At 42.1% G+C, this 21,590-nt stretch overlaps 1 protein-coding gene across 1 annotated transcript in view; it reads left to right on the forward strand.

Moving 5' to 3' along the window:
* The first annotated feature begins 2,973 nt into the window (after positions 1 to 2,973).
* Positions 2,974 to 21,590, forward strand: part of PRTG (protogenin) — a 137,236-nt gene continuing 118,619 nt past the window's right edge. Inside the window, 2 exon segments of the mRNA XM_075007069.1 lie at positions 2,974 to 3,061; positions 4,778 to 5,080. Of these exon segments, the coding sequence (XP_074863170.1) occupies positions 2,974 to 3,061; positions 4,778 to 5,080 (391 nt within the window).

The following is a 21,590-nucleotide window of genomic DNA, read 5'->3' on the forward strand; positions in this document are numbered from 1 at the left end:
CTTTCAACTACTTAAGTCATACTATTCATACCTAATAAAATCACCTTAATTTACAGGTCTTCTGTAGTCAGGACCTGACTATAGCCAAACCAGAGAATTTGCCGAACCACAGGAGGTCAATATTTTCTAGCAGCATTACCAACACATCCACTGCTTACCGGGCTCTTTGAAGACATTTAGAGGTAAACTAGAGCTAAATAACAGCACAGAACACAGCACCAGGACTGCTGGCTGCAAGCAAACTTTAAAGGACCATGCAAAACTTGGCTATATCCATGATAACCAGACAGCTAGCTAACTAAAACTGAAGTCTTGTGGGTATGGGATGACCCTCAATGAGCCATCTAAGGCACAGAAGCAATAGAGGATCCCAAGTGATCTTAAAGTTTGGGGTGGGGGTGTCAGGATGGTCCTGATGAGCCTCCAGAAGCATGTATTTGTGCCAGTTCCTCAAAGACCTTGTGAGGTTTTATTAGTTGCCTCTGATAGACTTCATCAGGTTCAAGGGGTTCCCAATAAAACTCCTGAAGTTGTATGGAGGTGGCCACAGAAGAATCTAATGCTTATGGAGTCTGTGTGTGACAGTGGAAGAGTGCAGCAGCAAAAATCAGCCTCAGCCTAGGGCAGGGGTCTGCAACAAAAATAGAAGAGCCATTTTTAAAATTCAGTTTCAAAATCAATACTTCAAGAGCCACAATGCATATGAATACAAGACAGTCAAGTAATGTCAAACCATACTTTTTGTAACCCCTATTTTAAGAACAATGCACACACAATAATTTGTGATGTGATACATGTTTACTGAAGGACATTCACAAACTTTTTACATATTTTATTTCCTCACGTGGTACATGTATTTGTACCACTGTCTTCCTGACTTTCACTCCCAAACCAACTTTAATTATGCCAGTTTTACTTTTTCTTTCTTCAGATGCATGTTGCCCTTCACATAAGGAATGCTGCAAGCTTTCTTCTCAAAATCAAGATTATACTAGCAATAAGAGAGAAACAGACGCAGTATCGTAGCCCACACTGCACTGCTCATGTTAAAAGGGGAGTTATTCAACATTTTGAGATCATGTATGGTTTGCTGTTTAGAGGAGTTGTTCATTGTTGGACTCTTAGACTTTCATCATTTATCAAAAATAGTCAGGAAGAGTTTTTTTGTTTTTAAACTTTGCAATTATTGTATTGGGAGACACAAGCAAGTCCTCAGAGAGCCGCAGGTTGCAGACCCCTGGCTTAAGGCATGCAGGCAGGATAAGTGCATCTTCCACAGTTTGCTAGGCATTCCTCTCTCATCTTGACTTCAGGAAAGGGAATTAGGTAAGACCTGTGGGCATTGATCTCCTGGATCTCCTGCAATCTGCAAAAAGCTCCCCGCCTCCGACAAGCCTTTAGCAGCTCAGTCTGTTTGCCACACTCTCCCATCCTCTCAAGTCTTCCAAACAAACAAAAACAAACCAACACTTCTTTTTCTGTTGATGGTCTTCCTGGTAACTGGTACATTTTTCTCATCTGTACATGAAAGGAAAAGGGCTTGGGCATTTACTGTTTTGTTTGTTTTTAAGGAAGGCTTGATTTCCAGCATCTATTTCATGTCCTGTACTAAATTTGCCAAGCTGATTATTCTTAGACACATTCCAAATTCAGAAGTTATCAACATGGAAAATTACTCTTTTATTAGCTTTAGGCCTGGACACCACCACTTGCCATGGTAAACCAATAAACTAGATTTTTCACTCTTTCCTAGCTGTTCCCTATTCCCACCCACCCTTGAGCTGTGGCAATAATAAAAGGCACCTCCGATGCTGATTTAGTAAATTTTGAGTGTCACAGGGCAGGAAGTTTGTATCTGAAGCCCCAAGTTAGGAACAAAAAAATTATATTTTAGCCCTGGCCCTAACCTCTTAGTTCTGAGAACATAGGACAGTTTTCTGAATTTTAAAAGGTAGGGAATAGGGCGGGGCTTAAGAGTTAGGACACACTACTTTTCACCGGATCTCAGAGCCTATAACCGCGGGTGTGAAGCATCATTTTGGAAGTTATCCAAGGCGTAGGGGAGTTAGCCTGTATCTTGAAAAACAAGAAGTCCTGTGGGAACTAACAGATAGTTTGGAGCATAAGGTTTCGTGGGCAAAGACTCATGCATCTGACCAAGCAGGTCTTCGCCCGCGAAAGCTTATGCTCCAAACTATGTTAGTCTATTTTGCAAGTAGTATACGGAGGTGAAACCCTCCCTTGGGTATGGCGACTGCGACCACACAGCTCGATTCCGTGTGAGGCTAACGCGGCTCCCAGGGGTCTAAGAAGCCCCTCCCCGTTTCCTTTCCCTCCCACGGCCGGGACCCCCACAGCCCCGGAGGGGAGGCTCATGATCTGGGCAAGAATGACAGGGAGGCGAGGTGAAACTTCCCCCGTGTTCCCTGACCCGGCCCCTCGCACGGCTGCTGCGGCCAGCGGGGCGCCCCCGGGGGAGAACGCTCGTCTTGCTGACGCGAAGGGGCGCCGCGCTGCGGGCTGCCCCCGGCTCCGGGGCTTCACGGCTCGCGCCCCGGTGGGCGCGGCAGGGCGGGCGGGCTCGCGGCGCCAGCAGCCCCAGGCGTGGCCCGGCCGGACGCCCTCCCCCCGACCCTAGCAGCAGGTTTCCCCGGCGGGCCCCGGGCGAAAGCGGGCACGTGAGGCCGGCTCGCGGCGCGGCCCCAGGGGCATTGTCCAGCGCCCCTCCCCCCGCGGCCCTGCCCCTCGCTCCTGCCAATGGAGACGAGCGGTGGAAAGTAGGGCCGGGGCCGCCGCGCGCTCAGGGAGGCTCCGTCCCGTCCCGTCCTCCCCCCACCCCCATTGGCCATTGAGACGGGCTGCTCGCAGTTCGCGCTGTGTCCGTGCGCCGGGGCTCGGCCGCAGGGAAAGAGTCCCCTGGCGGAGGGCGGCTGCGGCGCGGGGCCAGGCGCGGCAGGGCAGGGCGCGGGGAGTATGCCAGGGCGAGCCCGCTAAATGGCGCCTCTTCCCCGCCGCGCGCTGCTCGGGGCGCTGTTGCTGCTGCTGCTGCCGCCGGTCCCAGGTGAGTCCGGCCGCTGCCCGGGCGGGGACCTGCGCTCGGCTCCCCTCATCCCGCCGCCGGCGCCGGCGGCGCGCACTGGCCGGACGGCTGCTGACCCCCGGCTCCATTGTCCCGGCGGCGGCGGCGGGTGCCGGGGCTGCGGCCGCACGTGGTTGCACTGATGCTGCTCGCTCGCTGCCCGGCCGTCGCGGGGCGGGTACCTGCCGCCGGGCCGGGCTGGGGGTCGGGGGTGCGGTGCAGGGGGAAGTTGCCGCCGGTGGGCTCCGGGCACCGGCCCTGGGCACGTCCTTTGCCCGCAGCGGGGCTAGCGCCGCCCGGCCCGCTCCGTCTGTCTCGGGTTGCCCGGGTCCGGCTCTGGCGCTGCCCGCTCGGGTCTTTGTTCGCCGGGGAAAGGGATCAAAGCGGCCCGCGCTCGGAGCCGCCGCGGGGGAGGCGGGGGCAGCCGGCGGGGCTCGCAGATGGGTGCGGGGCGGCGGGCGAGTCGGGGGGGGGGGCGGTTATCGATCACGGTCCGAGAAATCAATCGATCGCCCGGGAGTCGCTGCCTTAAGCAAGGGGGGCCCTGGCAGAGGTGCTCCGCGGAGAGAACCGGGCTGTGTAACTACCCCCCATCAGTGGAGGGGAAGCGGGATGGGCGTGCGGGGACTTTTCGCTACTCATCCGCTTTATCTTGGCTTAGGCATGTGTGGGAGGCGGGGGTCAGGGTGGGAAAACCGGGTTTCCTCGGCAAAGCGGCTCTTCTGAGGAAATGTGTATTGGTTAATTAAAGCACCCCATCCCCATTAGACAGTAAGCGATCAATTAGTCACGCGTTTCTGGAGCAGCTGGCCATACACACACGCTGAAATAAAAGTTTGCTAATTCCTGCTTTTCCTCCCCGCTGGGTACCAGCGGCAAGAATTACCAACTCTGGAAAGTGGCATTGTTTGTATTCTAAATACCTCTGCCAAGCTGCAGAAATGAAGCAAATGAGTTAGGCTCTTTGGCAACAGAGTTGAAATTGTGCTGCCTCCAAAACATGTCTTCAAAAACTACCCCTGGAATCCATCACAAAAGATAAAAAGGGTCTCCCAAGGAAACAGATGCAGAAGGTCTAGACACATCTGGGGACATGGGAAGGAACCGTCTGGCTCCCCAAGACAGGGTTTTGCTAATGATTTCTTGTAAAATTAGACTTTTATATGTCACACTGTTCACCATCTTTTTGGCACACTCGTAAAATTAGCAAATAGCTTGTGTGTTCCTGATTCCCCAGAAGATGATGCTGAAACTTTACCAACAAAAATTCCACATCTGTATCAGAATTACCTTATTACTCTGATTGTGAAAGCATCCAATGTTTTGTGCCTTGATTGCTGGGAAGCAGAGACAGGATACATTGATGGAAAAGGAAGTTTTTTTTTTTTTAAATGATTCTTAGTTATGATAACAAACATTTAAAAGCTAAGCCTGCTTTCCCATGAATATAATTGTACACGTTTTAAACTGGGAAGCAAATATTTGTGTAGCTCTTTGGGACCTGACCATTTGCATCCACTGATGTAAAGTTTTTCTGAGTTCTGCAGCAGTAGAGCCTAGTACCTTTAAGCCCAGCTATAACTGTCATACTGGTACAATAGTGGTATGCTTTGCAAGACTGCTTTTATCTGTAATATAGCTATGCTTATGATGCTTGCATACCTCTAAATGCAAACAAAATCGTTTTCTTTCTCTTAGGAGTATGGTGCTTTAGTGAACTGTTTTTTGTAAAAGAGCCACAGGATGTAACTGTCGCAAGGAAGGACCCAGTGGTTTTAGATTGCCAGGCACGTGGCGAAGTTCCCATTACAATCGCATGGCTGAAAAACGGAGCAAAACTTTCTGAAAATGAACATATCTACACCTTATCCAATGGCTCTTTGTACATCAGTGAGGTGGAAGGAAAAAAAGGAGAATCATCTGATGAAGGATTTTATCAGTGTTTAGCACTGAACAAATATGGGGCCATTCTCAGTCAAAAGGGTCATCTTACACTAGCAAGTAAGTTCTAGCACTTGTATGTCTTATTTATTACAGATACATATTGTTACCAGTTTACTTATCTGTTTTCATATTTGTGGCTACACTACCCTGAAGACAACACAACCCTGTATTGCTCTGTGTATGTCAGATTAAATAGACTTTACCAAAAACAAAACAAAAGGATTTAATTTCTGTTAAAATTTTAGGTTCTAATTATGTATTGGAGATTATGGGTCAGATCCCTCCCCAGTAACTTCACTGAAGCCATTAACATGACACTAGGAGTTAATCTGATCCACTATTTGGGGCATTCACTTTGGTACTCTGGCAACAGAGAGGGAGCCCTGCTAGTCTATACACTATCAAAACAAAAAACAGTCAAGTAGCACTTTAAAGACTAGCAAAATAATTCATTAGGTGAGCTTTTGTGGGACAGACCCACTTCTTCAGACCATAGCCAGACCAGAATAGAGGTCTGGCTGTGGTCTGAAGAAGTGGGTCTGTCCCACAGAAGCTCACCTAATGAATTATTTTGCTAGTCTTTAAAGTGCTACTTGACTGTTTTTTCTTTGGTACTCTGTTTTGCCTTGATTTCTCCTGTGAGTTGACATTCTGTAGAACCTACTGGTGATACAAAGTTACCACAATCTGCTTCAAAAAGTTTTTTAAGAATAGTTTTACAAATACTGCAGTTGTAACATTAGAAATGTGTTGCCTACAAGGAAATGAAATGATAAAAACTTTGTAAGACAGGCTTTCAATTGTTGACCAGTTCTGAAGGTTTCACAAGCTGGGGGAGAACCTTAATCATGTATGTAGCTGTTTTTCTAGGGTGTGAAGAGTCCTGAGGTTTGAACTATTAAGGTGAGGCCACACTCAGGTACACTCTTTTAGGCAGGATGAATGGGACTCAGTTTCTTCTGGAATTGGCTGGTGCTGTGCCAGTATATCAGAGGTCACTGCTGAAGACCCCTAGCAATGACTACGAGGAACTGAGGGACAGATTATTGAATGTATTTAGATTGGGCATCTATCTGCTTCTGTAGATGCCTAAATATCTTTAAAAATATGCCACCCTGATTGTACTGTTGCAGTATTCTTAGCCTTTGCTGGTTTTGGGAACAAGAAACATCAACTAGGAGCTGAACTCAGGTCTTCTGCGGTATAACGAAGAGGTCTGCCACTAGGCTATCTGGTTGCTTCCACATTGTACGTGTGTATATACCTTACTTGCAAACTGATAGAACATTCTTCATAAATAAACAACACAGCAGACATTACATATAACTTGTATGATTATGGTCAAACTCTGGTTTTCTTTATGAAGCTGATCTTAATTTCTCCATCCAAGCCTTCCTCTACTCACTTCCACCACAACTTCTGGTTACTGAAACTTTGGGGGCAGCTTCAACTAAATTCAGGACTGGGCAGTGGTACCCAGTCTGAAATTTGATTAGTATAGTTCTTACAGTATTTCTGGATTAATGTTAAGTATTCATTTATTTACACACCCTCAATTTTATTGTGCTCTAGTCTTTTCTATAACTGCTTTATAGAAGATGGCAGGAATAGAAGGTTTGGGTTAGTTTAATCAGGCCTTTAGGTATTGAAATGATTTTTTTTTTGGTGGGGGGCATGTTTGGAGGGTATTTGACACTGGGGAAGGTATATATGCATCTTGACATTTTCAAAGGCTGAATTCCTTGTTTCCTAACTTTTGAAACAACTGTTGATCCCCACTGCAGACTTCTATTTAAATAGAAATGGATGGAAAATACATTAGCTGATTATTGGTCAGAGGTGAAATAGTGACAAAGTTGCAACTTAAATTTGGTTTTAGCATTTTTATGCATGGAGATGAATTGAGTCAGTTTATCTCTTTTAGTGATTGTTTCAGTTCCTGTGTTTACAAACCCAGGAAGACAACATTGCCCTGGTTCATATCTGGAAGTTTGTTTTCTTCTTAACAGGCAGAGGGAGCAAGACCTAGCTTTGAAAAAGCTTAGATTGAGCAGCAGTTGGTGAATCCTTTGCTTAGAACTGTAGATTCATAGAAAATTCAGGACATTATTTTATACAGGGCTCTGCAAGAAGAGTTGTATGGCATTATGCACCCTGAAAGATGTTAGTATAAGACTAGAATTTCTTCTTAGAGTCTGAATTAAGGAAACAGAACTTTTTGAAGAAATAGTGGTTTTAAATCATTAGACCATATCATAATCATTTAAAACATTACTTTTTTTTAGAAAAGTAATTTTGTTTGTGATGAATCTTTATTCAGGACTTGAACAAAGGAAAAGTGGCTAACTGATTTGAGTTATGGAATGGCATTCTTATTTTCCTGGATGTGCTTTTCTCGTTTCTTTTTGATAAAAAATGACTTGCATTGGAAAAAGTGTTTTGTCTAGTTTGTTTAAAGTGTTTGTATTCTTTGGCACAACTGGAAGAGATGCTGGCTTACTAAATGAAAGTTTTTAAAAAGGCAACTGGGTACAGTGTTTGTAATAGGTGCTAGTTGTATAAAGATGAACAGTTTAATACCCAAACATGATGTAACTGTGTCAATAGGTTCCTTAAAGCCATAGTATAGTCTTAACACCTGTTACTAACCTATTAAATAAGATGATACTAATATAGTTATATTTTGAAACCCCTACAATATGGATGCAAACCTGGCTTTGAGTTATGAAAATAAAGGCATTTTTGGTGGCAGGGAGGGGTTCAAATCAGTTGTATTTCAGAGCTGTTCTCAGTTGCTGTAAGAGCAAATGACTTTATCTTGTGGACAGGGTGAAGAATGATCTATACATATTAAACAGGTGGAGAATAGGCATTAAATGGGCATTCTTTCTTTGGAGGGGGAAAAAAGAAAATGCTGTCTTCACTACTGATAACAGCAGGGTTCAAGGATGTTCTTTTACTTTGCACTGTCATAGCTTTCACCAGCAAATCTTATCTTTTGCTTCAGAAGTGTAATGCTTCGTGTTGCGTTTGGAAACCTAAAACTTTAATCTGTCCAAGAGTTTAAGATCTGAACACACAAGAAGATCAGGTCTTGGTTTCTAAAGTTAGGAACTGGAAGCTGAAGGTTGCACTCTAGGCAAGAATTCCATTATTCATGTGCAAATTAAGAATTCACAGGGTTAAAAGGTTAGAAACTGGCCAGGATGAGGTTTACCCTTGTGATAAAGAGCAGATGACCCTCATTCATTGGCCAAAGCTTTCATGTAGCTCCTCTGCAAAGTTAGTGATTGCCATGAATTGTTCTTGAGGAATGCAGAAATTCAAATGTGAGCAGGCCTTCCCTTAAGTGTCACTATGGAGCCTTATCTCATGAGCACATCAGAGCAGGTCTGCTGGGACAAGGTTCCTCCCCAGAGGCCCCAAGGCTTTGCTTTCCTGTTGTTCATCCATGCACAAAAGAATCTGACTAATTTAGTTTTTTCCATAAGATCTCCCTATTCTTTTTAAAAAGGAGACTCTTGAGTTAAGGTATCAGTTAGGTAAAAATAAATATTATTTTTGGCAGATGTATGTAGTGACTTCCAGTTTAGGGTAATTAAAGTGTGGGGGAAGGGGAGGGGGAGGTTCCTTTTGCAGCACAATTCTTTGTGAGGCAGCATGTGTGGGTAAAATGCTAATACCTGAAGATTAAATAGTTTATTCAAAGTTCAGCTCATCCGCTGCTTATTTCAAGCAGGATTCCCACTTAACAAAATACCAAAGCAGAATAATGTGGAGAACTTCTCAAAGCCTTTTTTGGTACCTTTGGAACTAATCTAAAGTAACCAAACCTAGATTTTGAATGCTTGCAAAGTTAAAATAGGAATGAAATTTCATAGTGCAGAGTTGTATGATCTGTCTGAAAATATATCAGTTGTAACAAATTAAGGCATGAGATAACATGGATTGGCATTAGGAAACAGTGGAGGAGGATTGTGTTCTGAAGTTAGCAAAGCTGGCTGTTAAGTAGTGACTGGACTGGACTCTAATTGTTTATTTCCTTTTCACAAAAGGTGGAAATTGAAGTCTGAGGATGGATGGAGGGGGCACATACACTGCCTGGAACATTCTGAGATAACCCCTTTTTCTCAGCTTGTTGTCTTCAGTTGAATTGATCTTAAAAGCCTGCTTTTTTTAAATCAAAGGGAAGCGAACACAAATTTTCACACTTAACACGTTTTTCTACATTACATGAGCATGAAAAGTTACACAAGCAGTAGGTTGACTGGATATTAACCACGTCTTTAACATTCTGATTTCATTCTTGAGTGTAAACAGTGATCTCCTGTTAACTTGCAGTTCGTGACATGCAGATTCTTTTGAATTTACTGGGCTAAATTTTGTGACAGTTACATAAGTTTAAAATTTTGATTGCCCAGTACAATGAGGTGTCTGAACTTACTTACTTCCAGTCAGGTCACAGTGGGAATAGGCAATGCTGTTTGCCAGTGCTTGTAATACACTCTTTCGCCTTTATTTTTAAAATATGTTGACTACTTAAAACAGCAATAAGCTGAATGTTGACAAATGTGTATCCATACTGAAAACATTTCCTCTGTTGTTTATATTTTGTTTTTATGTGGATTTTGTAAATATTGTTACGACTGGATTAACAGTGATCCAAACCAGTGTAGTTTCATTTTGTGTATTTAAACTACCTTCAAAACATTTTCCAGAGTTTATTCATATCATACATGTACTAATAACAAATCACAGGGAGAGACAAATGATGAGACAAAAGTACAGGATAAAAGATACGGTTTTCAACCACCCTTGTGTAACTGAGGCTTTTGCAGATAGCTGGATCTTGAAGAGAGAACACTCTTATGATAATATGAGTACTTTGAAGTTACTAATCCTGACATATATTTAGGACGATAGACTTCTTAGCAGAATGTTTGTTTGGGATTTTTTTCTTCCATTCTTGCAGACATATTGATTAATAGGTTTTTCTCAGCATGAATCTCTAGAAGAACAGACCTCACTAGGAACAAAAGTGGGTGGTTAGCTCTTGAGATGGTCTGATTTTGATATTTGTGGAGGGAGGAGGAAATACAGTTGTCTCAGTATTTTGCCTCCTGCTAGTGAGTTTGGTAATTTGACAATGGTAAAGATTACAAAGGAGTTTGTTTCTAATATGAGTTCCTTGTTCAGTATTAGAAGAATGAGAACAGTATTATTCCTAAAGCCATATTGTGTCTCATTCTCCCACCTAGATTCACTATAAAGTTTAATTCGGGAACCTTCCCCGGCCATCTTTTGGAAGCTTTTTTGGTACAGCCCTTTTAAAGCAATTGATGCATCCATCCTTTCCAGTTGAGACATCAGGCCAGCACTAATTAGCTTTGTGCACTCAGGAACTTCTTACCTCCTTTTCAGCAGTGATTTAGCTGAGTTGGTCTTAGCCAGCCACACATGCTCTAGAGTGAACGGAGTACAGGGATTTTAATCAGTGTGCTTGTCAAAAATGAATAAGACAGCACCTGTTGTAGATGTACTCTTAAGTGTCGTCTTCTGCATCCTCACTGAAGGGGGGCTCTGAAGAGGATGGAGAGAGGCTGTTCTCTGTAGTGACTGATGGCAGAACAAGGAGCAGTGGTTCAAAGTTATAGAGATGGGAGGTGTAGGTTGGATATTAGGAAAAACTATTTCAGCAGGTGAGTGATGAAGCGCTCAAATGCATTATCGAGAGAGGTGGTGGAATCTCCATCCCGATAAGTTTTTAAGTCCCAACTTCACAAAGTCCTGGCTGGGATGATTTACTTAGGGTTGATCCTGCTTTAGGCGGGGGGCGGGACCCGATGACTCCTGAGGTCCCTTCCAGCACTAGGATTCTGTGGTTCTAAGCCTGGGTGGTGTAGTGGTGTGCATGCCTTCGTTCCAAGCAGTTGTCTTGTGTTTATTTCCTGGCCAATACAATAGTTCAGGGGTTCTCAAACTTCTTTGCACCATGACCCATTTGCCAAAAATTACCATATGACCCTAGGAAGGCGGTCTGAAGCCTGAATCCATCTGAGCCTGGCTAGCTCAGGCAGGACAGCTGTAATCCAAGCCCCACTGCCCGAGGTGGTGGGGAGGGCAGAGCTGAGCCCCCACCATCCAGGACTGATGCCAGAACCTGAGCCGCACCACACAGAGTTGCAGGCTCAGGCTTTAGCCCAGACCGCAGCAGGTATAAGGCCAGCCATTGTGGCCCCATTAAAATGGCATCCTAACCCACTCTGGGGTGTCAACCCACAGTTTGAGAACAGCTGTGATGGTCTATTCCGATAGAAATGTGGTTTTGGTGAGTTTTCACAACTTTTGAATTTTGATTTTGTGTTTAAAATGCCCCAGTTTGGTATTTCAGGCTGTGTACTGTCCTTTCCACTTAGTAAATTCAAGGCTATGTTGTTATGTATTTAAAAACATTTAAGGTGATAAAGTAGTAAATAGCTTTACAGGCTTCTTTTTAAAGAAGCACTCACTTTTATTGGCAGCTTGCCTGGAAGCTAATAAAATCGTCATGTACCTGAGAAATGTAGCCCGGTTCCACTCTTCCCTTGCGCAGTTGCTCAGGGCTGTGACTAGAGGGACTCTTTCACCTGCATCAGTTCCATGTATAGCCACTGTTCTAAGGGAAGACTTTTTATTGCAAAGCAATGCACGAAAGCAAGGGATGGTTCCCTACTTACAATCCTTCTTTTCCTCCTGCTATGATTCTTGTAGGAATTGTTGAAAGGGCATTCATCTTGGCTCCCTTTTGTCAGGCAGCTCTGATTATTCTAAAGAAAAGGACCTGTGAGCAGTTGTTTGCCTAGACACGTGTTGTCACGTCTTCACAATTTAACAGCTGGGCCTATTGATGGAGTGCAGAATAATTTAAAACAATGGCAAAAGAGAATCTTCAGAAAAGAACTACAGATTCAGTATCTTCATGCAGAAATATGATATTTTTTCTCTTGTTGTGAATTTCCTTTTCAAAAATGTGTATGGGATGCCTTCATCTGCAGCATTTTATTTCTAGAATTTTGGAGATTAATCTTTTAAGTTCTGTTTTTTTTTTAATTCCATCAATAGAACCAGCTGTTAAATTGGGATTGATTACTTTCAGCCTTTATAACTGGCAATCCCCACCTAAGTGAAAAAGTAATCAACAATGTCAGCTCTTAGCATTTTGTTGAGCAAGTGTGGGTTGTTTGGTTGCATGGTCAGTGTTAGTTACCAGGGTCAGCCTAAGGAAGATCTTAAGGAGCTGCATATCCCAATTTTAAAATCTGATTGTGTCTACCACAAAATTAGGAGAGTGAGAGAAGTGGTATTGTGTGGCTGCTTAAAAAGCAGCTGATATGTGGAGTCTTGGGTAGACCTAATCTGAAGTCAAACTGCAACAACTTTTTGTTTTGCATTGCTCATTGCACTCATAATATGTATTATGGATAATTATGTGAGGATTTTTTTACAAAAGATAAACAACTTATAATGAAAGAGATGGGGTTAAAACTTCAGCACAACATGGAAACAGTACTTGATTAAAATGATTAACTTCTTCATTCCAACTCTTGCTAATTTACTCTCATTATTAAGCCTAATCAGGTTACTTCAAGGGGGAAGTAATTTTTGTCATGTTAGAGAGGAGAAAGCAAACATTTCTAGTGAAGGTTCAGCAACCACTGTCTGTAAGCTCTCAACAGTTAATTCTCCTTTGTCTTTAAAGACCAAATTCTTCATTTGTTATGTGGTAGGGGCAAATTTAAAATAAAAACATTTTCTTTTTTCTGGAGGGTTTACCCATTGCCTTCTGTGGTTTTTTATTTTATTTATTTTTTTTTTTATGACATGAACATTTGCAAAGGGAAGATAAATGAAGTGACATCTGGATAATACCATCATTGTGCAGTGCCCTATTTTAAAATGCTTATTCCTCAACTGCCTGATTTCTTTGGCGCCTGCTGGGAAGGTATTTTTGACACTTTGGTGCAATTATAACATGGAAGGATCAGATGTGGAATATTTTTTCAATGTACATAAGGTCTGCCTTGTACTTAAGATTATTTAGACCTTTCTCACTAGAAAAGCCTAAAAATGTTAACATCTGAAATCTTTATGTTAATGGTAAATTATTCCAAGGTGACTTTTTTAGCCTTCTTAGGGAAATAGTGAAAAAACATTCTTCCCCTGCACAACATTAAAAACTGCTTTTCTCTGTGGTACATTTATTCTCCACTACATAAACATTAAGAAAATGAAATATATTTTTTATAATTAATTCAGTCATTTTGAGAACGATTAAAAATTGCAGGGACATAGTGATTTTTTTTTTTGTTGCGTGAGTTGGGGAGAGATGGCTTTGGAAGTTTGAATACTCTTAGGAGGTGGGAAAAAAATCCCTCTTCAAGAGTCCACTTATGCAAGTCAGATTGCAGGTTCAGGATCTAAATTGTCAGGAACCTGCAGCATGTTTTGCTCAGTTTCTGAGGTACCCATGTAAATCTGTTTTAGCAAAAACAACAAGGAGCGCAGTGGCACCTTAAAAACTTACGAGTTTATCATGGCATATGCTTTTGTGAGTTGCAACTCAGATGCATGAAACAAAAAAAAACAGGTAGTAGGGATACAGAGATGGGAGTGATACATCAGAGCTAATCCAATCAGAGTGGATGTGAATAGGAGTGAGAATACGTAGAGTGGAAAATTACTTATTGTAATGCGAGAGCCATTACACATACACATCTCATAGAGCTAGAGGTTACCTCAGAAGGTCATCGAGTTCAGTCTCCTGTCCTTGTGGCAGAACCAAGCACCGTCTTTTTTTTTTTTTTTAAAACAATCTTTGCCCCCATCAAGGATTGAGCTCACAACCCTGGGTTTAGTAGGGTAATGCTCCAACCACTGAGCTATCCTTCTATTGCCGGTCTCTTGTCACACCCTTTCTGTAGGTGTCAAATTTGCAGATGAGTTGCAGCTCAGCAGTTTAATGTTGCAGCCTGTTTTCAAACAAAATTGCCATCCTCAAGCAAAAAAAAAAATCTAACCATGTGTTCAGGGAGGTTAAAATGTTTTCCTGCTGTTGTTGTTTACTGTTCTTTCTTCTGCACAAAACCAGTCCAGTTAGACCAGTGTACATGGCAAAGGGATATTGCTAGCACATTGATGGCATATATCACATTAGTGATGTAGAGGTGAATGAGCCTTTGATGTGGTTAGGGTCTACCATAGTGTCATTAGGTTAGATGTGTGTACTGAGTTTGCAACAGGGTTTGTTGGAGGGACTGGTTCCTGGGCTAGTGGGGTGTGTGGCTGGTGGTGAATGTATTTGGGGGTTTGTCTGTAAGCGAGGACTGGCCTGCTTCCCTGTCTGTGAGAGCAAGGGATCATTATATTGAACAGATGATCCTTGTTTCTTCACTTCCCCGAGGTATTGTGTTTTAAGAATGCAGTTGGAGGGATCGGAGAAAATGGGATTGTATTTTAGGGCTTGGCTGTACAATGGATTGTTTGATGTTTTCTGGATGGGAGCCGCAGGTGTGTATGTAAGTATAGTAGTTGTAGGTTTCTGGTAGAGGGTGACGTTTATGTGACCATCACTTATTTGCATTGTAATGTCCAGGGAGAAGATCTCTTGTGTGGAGTGGGTCAGATGAAGATTGATGGTGGGGTGGAAATTGTTGGAATTCCTGTGGAATTCTTCAGGGGCCTCCTTCTCTGGGGTCCAGATGAAGATGTCAGAGGAAGAGCACATAGGGATGAGAAGCAGGGGAACCATTGTTCTAAGTCAGCCATAAACATGTTGGCATACTGTGGGGCCACACAGGTACCCAGTGCTGCTGTTGTGAAGGTATAAATCATCCCCAAATATGAAATAGTTTTGAGTAGGGACAAAGTTACAAAGTTCAGCAACCAGCTGTTCTATGACAGGATACAGCTTTGTAGTCCATCTTCCTGACATCTTGTAGTCCATCTTTGTGTAGAATGTTGGTGCAGCCATAATGGCTACTGGATCTGATGTTGTTTTCTGGAAGATCACTAATGAATTGCATCTTTCTCAGGAAGCTGGTGGTGTCTCAAAGATACCTGGGAGTGCTGGTAGCATAGGGCCTGAGGAGAGAGTCTATGTAGCCAGACAATCCTGCTGTAGGCATGCCAGCGGCTGAGATCATGAGCCAAAGTGTCTAAGGCAGGCGTGTCCAGCCCGCGGGCTGCATGCGGCCCTGGACAGCTAGTAATGCGGCCCCACGAGATCGTAAACTTTTAACATTATTATGTGATTTATATACATTAACTATATTATATATTTTATATGCGGCCCAAGACAATTCCTCTTCACTCAGTGCGGCCCAGGCAAGCCAAAAGGTTGGACACCCATGGTCTGAGGTCTAGTGTTTTTTCCAAATGTGCTGCTTTCTCTATTCAGCCAACTTCTAGATAGCGCTAGGTGCCATGTGAAATCAAATTTAAATCTGTGATCTATTTATTTGTTATTCACTCAAATAGATATTTTTCTGTGTTCTTTTCCAATATGTATTTGTTTCCTTGTTCAATCCACAGTAGTGCATATCGTGTTGAACTGGGACATTTCCGGACACTGTAGGTTCTTTGGCATATGCTCGCTTATGTGGTATGGAGGGAAAGTTCCTGGCACTAAAAATACATGTTTTTCCAATACTTCTAGCATGTATACAAACAGTAATCCACCTGTAACTATGATGGGCGAGTGGCTGCTGAGATGGGGAAGAAAATACGGGTCTGAGTTTGTAAGATGGAAGATGCCCTTTTGTAAATCCATAGTTAAAACCATCAGGGAATTAGCATGTTAACAGTTATGTGCACCCTTTCCATTTTTTGATACCATCAGCAGTGGCATGAGATATTAAAGGCTCTCGTGATTACAAGGTGGCAGAAGGGTATGTGAAGAAATGGGAGGATGGAAGTTACTGTGTTCTAAAACAGTGGTGTCCAATATAAATTAAAGGATTGACATAGCCCCCTTCTCAGAATAACCTCCCCCCAAAAAAACAAAACCTGCAGCTGACTCACCAGAGCTGCTGCTGCTGGAGCCACACTGGGAGCCGCACCTTGAACTGTGTGAAGCTTCGTGGCTGAAACTGCACTGGGAGCCATGCTGCACCCCGGGGCTGGAGTCCCCACCGCTGATGCTGCCACATGTTTGTCCCACCAAGTGGTGGCACATGCGTGTGGAATGGGGAGAGGGCACTCTGTGCGTGCAGCTCTAAGGAGCTGCATTCGCCACACCACGGTGAATGACAAGTGTATTGGACAGCATGGTTCTAAAATGAATAGAAAAGAAGAAACTGTCTTGTAGCGTATGCTGAACATTACATTAAATCATTAATATATTGTTGGTAATAATTTGAAGACCACGAACATGCAGTTTGACAATCCCTTACAGGCTCACTGACGTGAATTATTTTTTTTTTTTTTTGACAAATTTATGTTGGCAAAGATAGAATTTTCTTACGCAGCCAACGCAGCTCCTCACTTCAGACAAAAAGTTTTAGGAATTTTAAGAATTTTCCATAAATATACTAACCAAAAGTGTTCCCTAGAAGGACAATCTTTAAAAGAACAAAATGAACCTGGGTGTACTTTACAATTATGCTTTCATTGTGATGGTGATAGAATGCTAAGTACATTTTAGCTACAGCTGTGTTTGTGATTGTCAATTGTAAGGTTCTGGTATAATCTTCCAGAGTAGAGCAGAATTTGTTGTTGTTGAAAACTGGTGACACTAGCAGGGAGGGTGTCTTTGCTGTGACTTAGCTGTTGTTGGGGGGCGGAATCCCTGTCCATATGGGGTGTTTAAACCAGGTTAGAACACTGAATTAAAACTGGATTGTAGCTTGGCTTTGATTTCAATGTGGGTATGACCATAGAATAACTATTATTATTTCCCAGATTCTTATTCAGGTCCAGAACCTGTGTGCTAAGACTGCAGTTCAGAAAAGCCCTGAGGAAAGCACATCCATTTCTGTTCATGACAGGGCTTAAAAAATAAAAGAATAAACTTTTGAAGCCAGTGCTTAAGTACTGTCCAAAATAGAGATGTTTTTCTGAAGCTCATCTTAAAACTAACTTTGGCAGCCGCTTTGGATATTTTATGCACATTAGAAATCCTGAACCAAGCGTGTTCAGAATAGATAGAGGTACTTAGCTCTAATCATAATTTGTACTAACTGGCTGCAGAAACAGAGAATGTTAGGCACTGTCTCTAGACTGTGGGTTGTGAGCCCCCCAGGGGAGCATGGAGGCATGTTTGGAGTGGGGAGTGGCGATAGCTGGGGAAGGGAAGGAGTGCTATCCAGCTCCACTTTGCCCCCAGCCCTGATTGCATTTCCAGAGACAAGGCATGTTTGGGGTGGGGCATGAAAAGTTTCCATTACGGGTAAGGGAGTGAGGGGAAAAAGTTTGGGGGCTAGTGCACTAAGTGTTAAAATTGTGATTTTGATACTAATGATAGTAAGACTTTGTTTTGAGAAGAGGCATATTATTCTGAGGGACTGTAATGTCCTTTCAAAGCCTGAGAGTGCATTTATGTTCCCCTCTGAAAGACAGTTTTGAAAGAAATAATCAGTCAGATTGGCCAGAGGGAAAGAGTACGCCAAAGTTATTACAAGCATTGAACATGTCATCTGGTGTCCTTTAATACATAGCTAGAGGGCAGTTAAACTAATTCACAGGAGACTGTGATGTATATCTTTATACACTCTGATGGGTGAATGCGAAAGGTGAAAGGGATTACATGACAGAAGCAGTTCTATAACTCTGGTCTTCAGATTAGATTCCTTTGCACATTGATTATATTTGTGTCTGTTTCAGGAAAAGTAATTCTATGTGTCGAACATTTTCTTATGCAAGAATAACCTCTTTTTGTTAACATCATAGGAAAATGGATAGAATTGTTAGAGGGAGGAAATAATTTGATTTTCTATTAATTGTTTTATTAGCCTTTTCAGTTCAACAAACAGGGTACTTCTTAGTAGTTACATCACTGAAGAGAGTTGCAGCTCACAGCCTTGTGTGACTTCTCTGTTCAGGTCTGCCAAAGATCTTGTTTCTCAGACAAAGAGAGTTTAAGTTTTCATTCCAGATTCACCTTTGATCATGTGATACTGAGTAGTACCTGAAGAACTGGGAAGAGGAAAAACAACTGCCTCAGGGCAGTATTGGGCAAATCTAAGGTGCCAGTGGTCAGCCTAGTGTTCTCCGCTGTTGTCTCTTGGGGCTCTCTATCAGAGAGGGGATACTATCTGCTCTTCCTTAAAAAGTCATGGCTGCTGTCACTCATTTCCTTTGTTCATTAAAAGAAGGGAGTCCTATGGAAAAGAGTTTTATTGATGGAAGGAAATGATAATTCTCACTTTCTCCTTTTATTTTTTTCCATCACAGCTCTTCTTGCTCCTTTTCTTTCCCTTTATGTTCTAAATTTCCTTCTGATCTGTGCTCACGAAAGCTCATGCTCAAAACTTTTCTGTTAGTCTATAAGGTGCCACAGGACCCTTCGTTGCTGCTTCTGATCTGTGTTCCCACCCAGTGTTTTCTGTAAGCTGAGCACTCAGGCACCCACCCAGGAGAGATTCACATGCTGCCCAGCTGATCAGCAGAGTGCCCACAGCCACCTGCAGCCGGCAGCGTATTTTCCTATTTGTGATGCACAGCCACACATGCATTGGTGCACATAACAAATTTTATTCCACACATGGATGGAAAAACTTGGAACACTGTTCCCATGCCAGATGTTTAACATCCTTTCATCTCTGTTTTCCTTTCTTATGTTGCTTCTTTCCCCCACCTTTTTTTTGTTTTTTTTAAATCTCCTCCGCCTCTTTTTGTTTTGCTGCTTAATTTGGAAATAGTAGGAAAATAATCATATCTGATGCAGAATAATCCTGCCACAGGCAGTCAGGTTTTTCAAATATTCTACATAGTCCGGCCTTTGCTTGGCTTTTTGCAAAACTGCTGGTATCTTGCCTCTCTTTCTCCCAATGGATGTTTCAGCAGTTTAAGAAATAGCATTTTATAATAGTTGGAAGGAGGAGCCCTTTTTCTACAGTTTTATTTGCAGAGCTGTGTGAGAGGAAAGGGAGACACTTTGAGGTCATGTTTGCCCCTAAATTTAGGTTTAGTAAATACATCTACAAAACCTAAAACTAATAGAAAGTTTCATTTTTTTTTTTAAAAAAGGATGCATTTTATTTAAGAAATATTGTCCTGCTTTGTACTAGTGCGTGAATTTGGCAGTAAAATTAAGCAGTAATTGTACAATGAAGTGCAACTGTGTACAATTTTTTAATGGGAGAGAAGTGCAGAAAGCGAAAAACAGTGAAAATGAATTTTGGAAAAACTACTCCTAGATTTAGTAATCTATAGTGATGACACAACATTGCAAAGAACTCTTGATTTTTCTCTTGGAAATGCTACTTTCAAGGTTGACGAACTAACAGAAACACTTTTACCCATGGAATTTGTTCCACCATTGCTTAGGTGCAATTCAAGGAAACACTTGAGCATATGCTGAAATCCCTTCCTATTGAGGAAAATATGTAAATGTGTTCTGAAGTTCCATTGACTTCAGTGGAATTTAAAGTTAATCACATGGTTAAATGTTTCCCTGAACGGGGCAGCTTTCCTGAATTGGGGCCTTATGCTCTTTCCTAATGTTGCAACTTAATGTTGCCGTTGACCTCATTTGGTGTAATAGCCCCTAAACGAATAACTTTGGCTATGCCTAAACTGCAGGCTTATGTTGGGAGCCCAGATATCTCCCAGGAGAAGTCTGCCACTCCGAGAGCATTCTGCTGACACCCCAGTCATCCTCATTCCATGAGGAAGAGGGGATGTCTCCTCGGAGGAGGGTTTTCTCCTACACTTGGCCCATGTGGATTGTCCAAATGTCGGGAAAGCCTCTCCCGACAGAACTATCAGCAGGAGATATGCAAATATGTTGTGCAATTTGCATATCTTTTGCCAACCGTTCTCAGCAATCTAGATATTGCTTCTTTTACGTTTATAAGGCTGTTCTTCATATTCTGTAAAAGCAAGATCTAGGCTGAGGTTTGATTATTCCCATCTATTGAATTAATCCTAGAAATGTTCAAGAAAGCTGCCTATTTATTTTTCAAACTGCTATTTACCCTCAGTGATTTTGAAGCTTGTGCTGATGGTTTTGCCCTTACCGATAAGTGTCGGTACAATCCAGGGTCATTCAGTGGCTGTTACATATGTTCAAAGGCTGAGATTCTGCTGTTTTGGTGAGATTTCACAAAAGTAGGTCAGAGACCCAGATTTTTGTTTGTCCATTGACTACAATTAAAGAGAAGGTCACTTAGTATTTTATGTATGTTTTCAAGAATTACCAGATATTACCAAGTATTATATTTTTGAGGGGTTCTGTTCTTTCTGTACATTATATATTTAAAGTGTTTATCATGTTGTTTAAAAAGGGAGTAGTTTGCACTTTTTTAGTCAAATGTGAAGCTCCTTATTAACCAAAAAAAGTTGTAAAGACCTTTTTGATTCACTTGTTTGTAGGCTTTAGTGTATTGATAAATGATCAGATAATTTATTGGAAGTTTCGTTACTTAATTCGTGTAAATGTTAAATTACCATTTTACTCTCTGCATTGCAGCCTCTGGTAAATCCTTAATAACTGTAACATATGCTTCAGGCAGACGTGCATTATGTATGCTCTTTTAGAATACATTGAGTTTATGAAGCCATTGACAAGCATCATTTTGTTCATTAAATTTGTTTGTGACATCCAGCAAATTGATGTCAACTGGAAATATTCTTTAAGCATTCTGACCCAAATCAGTCATTTTGCTGAAAGAGAGAAAAACTTTTTACATAGTATGTCCCAAATTACAAGGGTGAGACTTTTTAAAAAATAAATTATAAACATATCAGCATGTGACAAGGGTGGTTTTATTTAATCGTGTATATAAGCAACTGACTGGCTCACAGCTGGCGAACAGAATTATCATTGATCTCCAGTTGTGGCTGAAAATGGACATTCCTCAAATTATTTCAAGTTATTTGTACCTGGAAAGCAACTCCTTCATTTTGATTTGCTATGAGAATTGTCATACTCCATCTATGTGGATCTCCACGTACAGTGGGCAACACAAGTAGGAATAGGAATTTTTATTGTGAAGAAGTTGTGTTAAATAATCTAGTATCCCCTGAAGGCCAGCTTACTGTATTTACTTCTCCAAGAAAAAAGCATATCCAGGAGGATAGTTTTTCTAGAATTAGTTAGTAGAGTGAAGAAGTTGCTTTCATATATCTAAATGACTGGTGTTATTGGATGCACTAAATGTTCAAAGGAGCAGACACTGGTACAATACTGAGGCAGTTAGCTGTGACGGTTCTATTAATGTTAATGGGAGTTCCATGGCTAATTCCCAGCACATGGCACTGAATATTTACCTCCAACTGTCTGTGATAATCTCCTTTATGCTACCTGACATTGCCAAAGACAGTACTGTGGAAGACTAAGTGATTTGCTGATGGGATACATATTATTTCT

Source organism: Carettochelys insculpta, chromosome 12, assembly GCF_033958435.1.
Source record: "Carettochelys insculpta isolate YL-2023 chromosome 12, ASM3395843v1, whole genome shotgun sequence".
Lineage (NCBI taxonomy): Eukaryota > Metazoa > Chordata > Testudines > Carettochelyidae > Carettochelys > Carettochelys insculpta.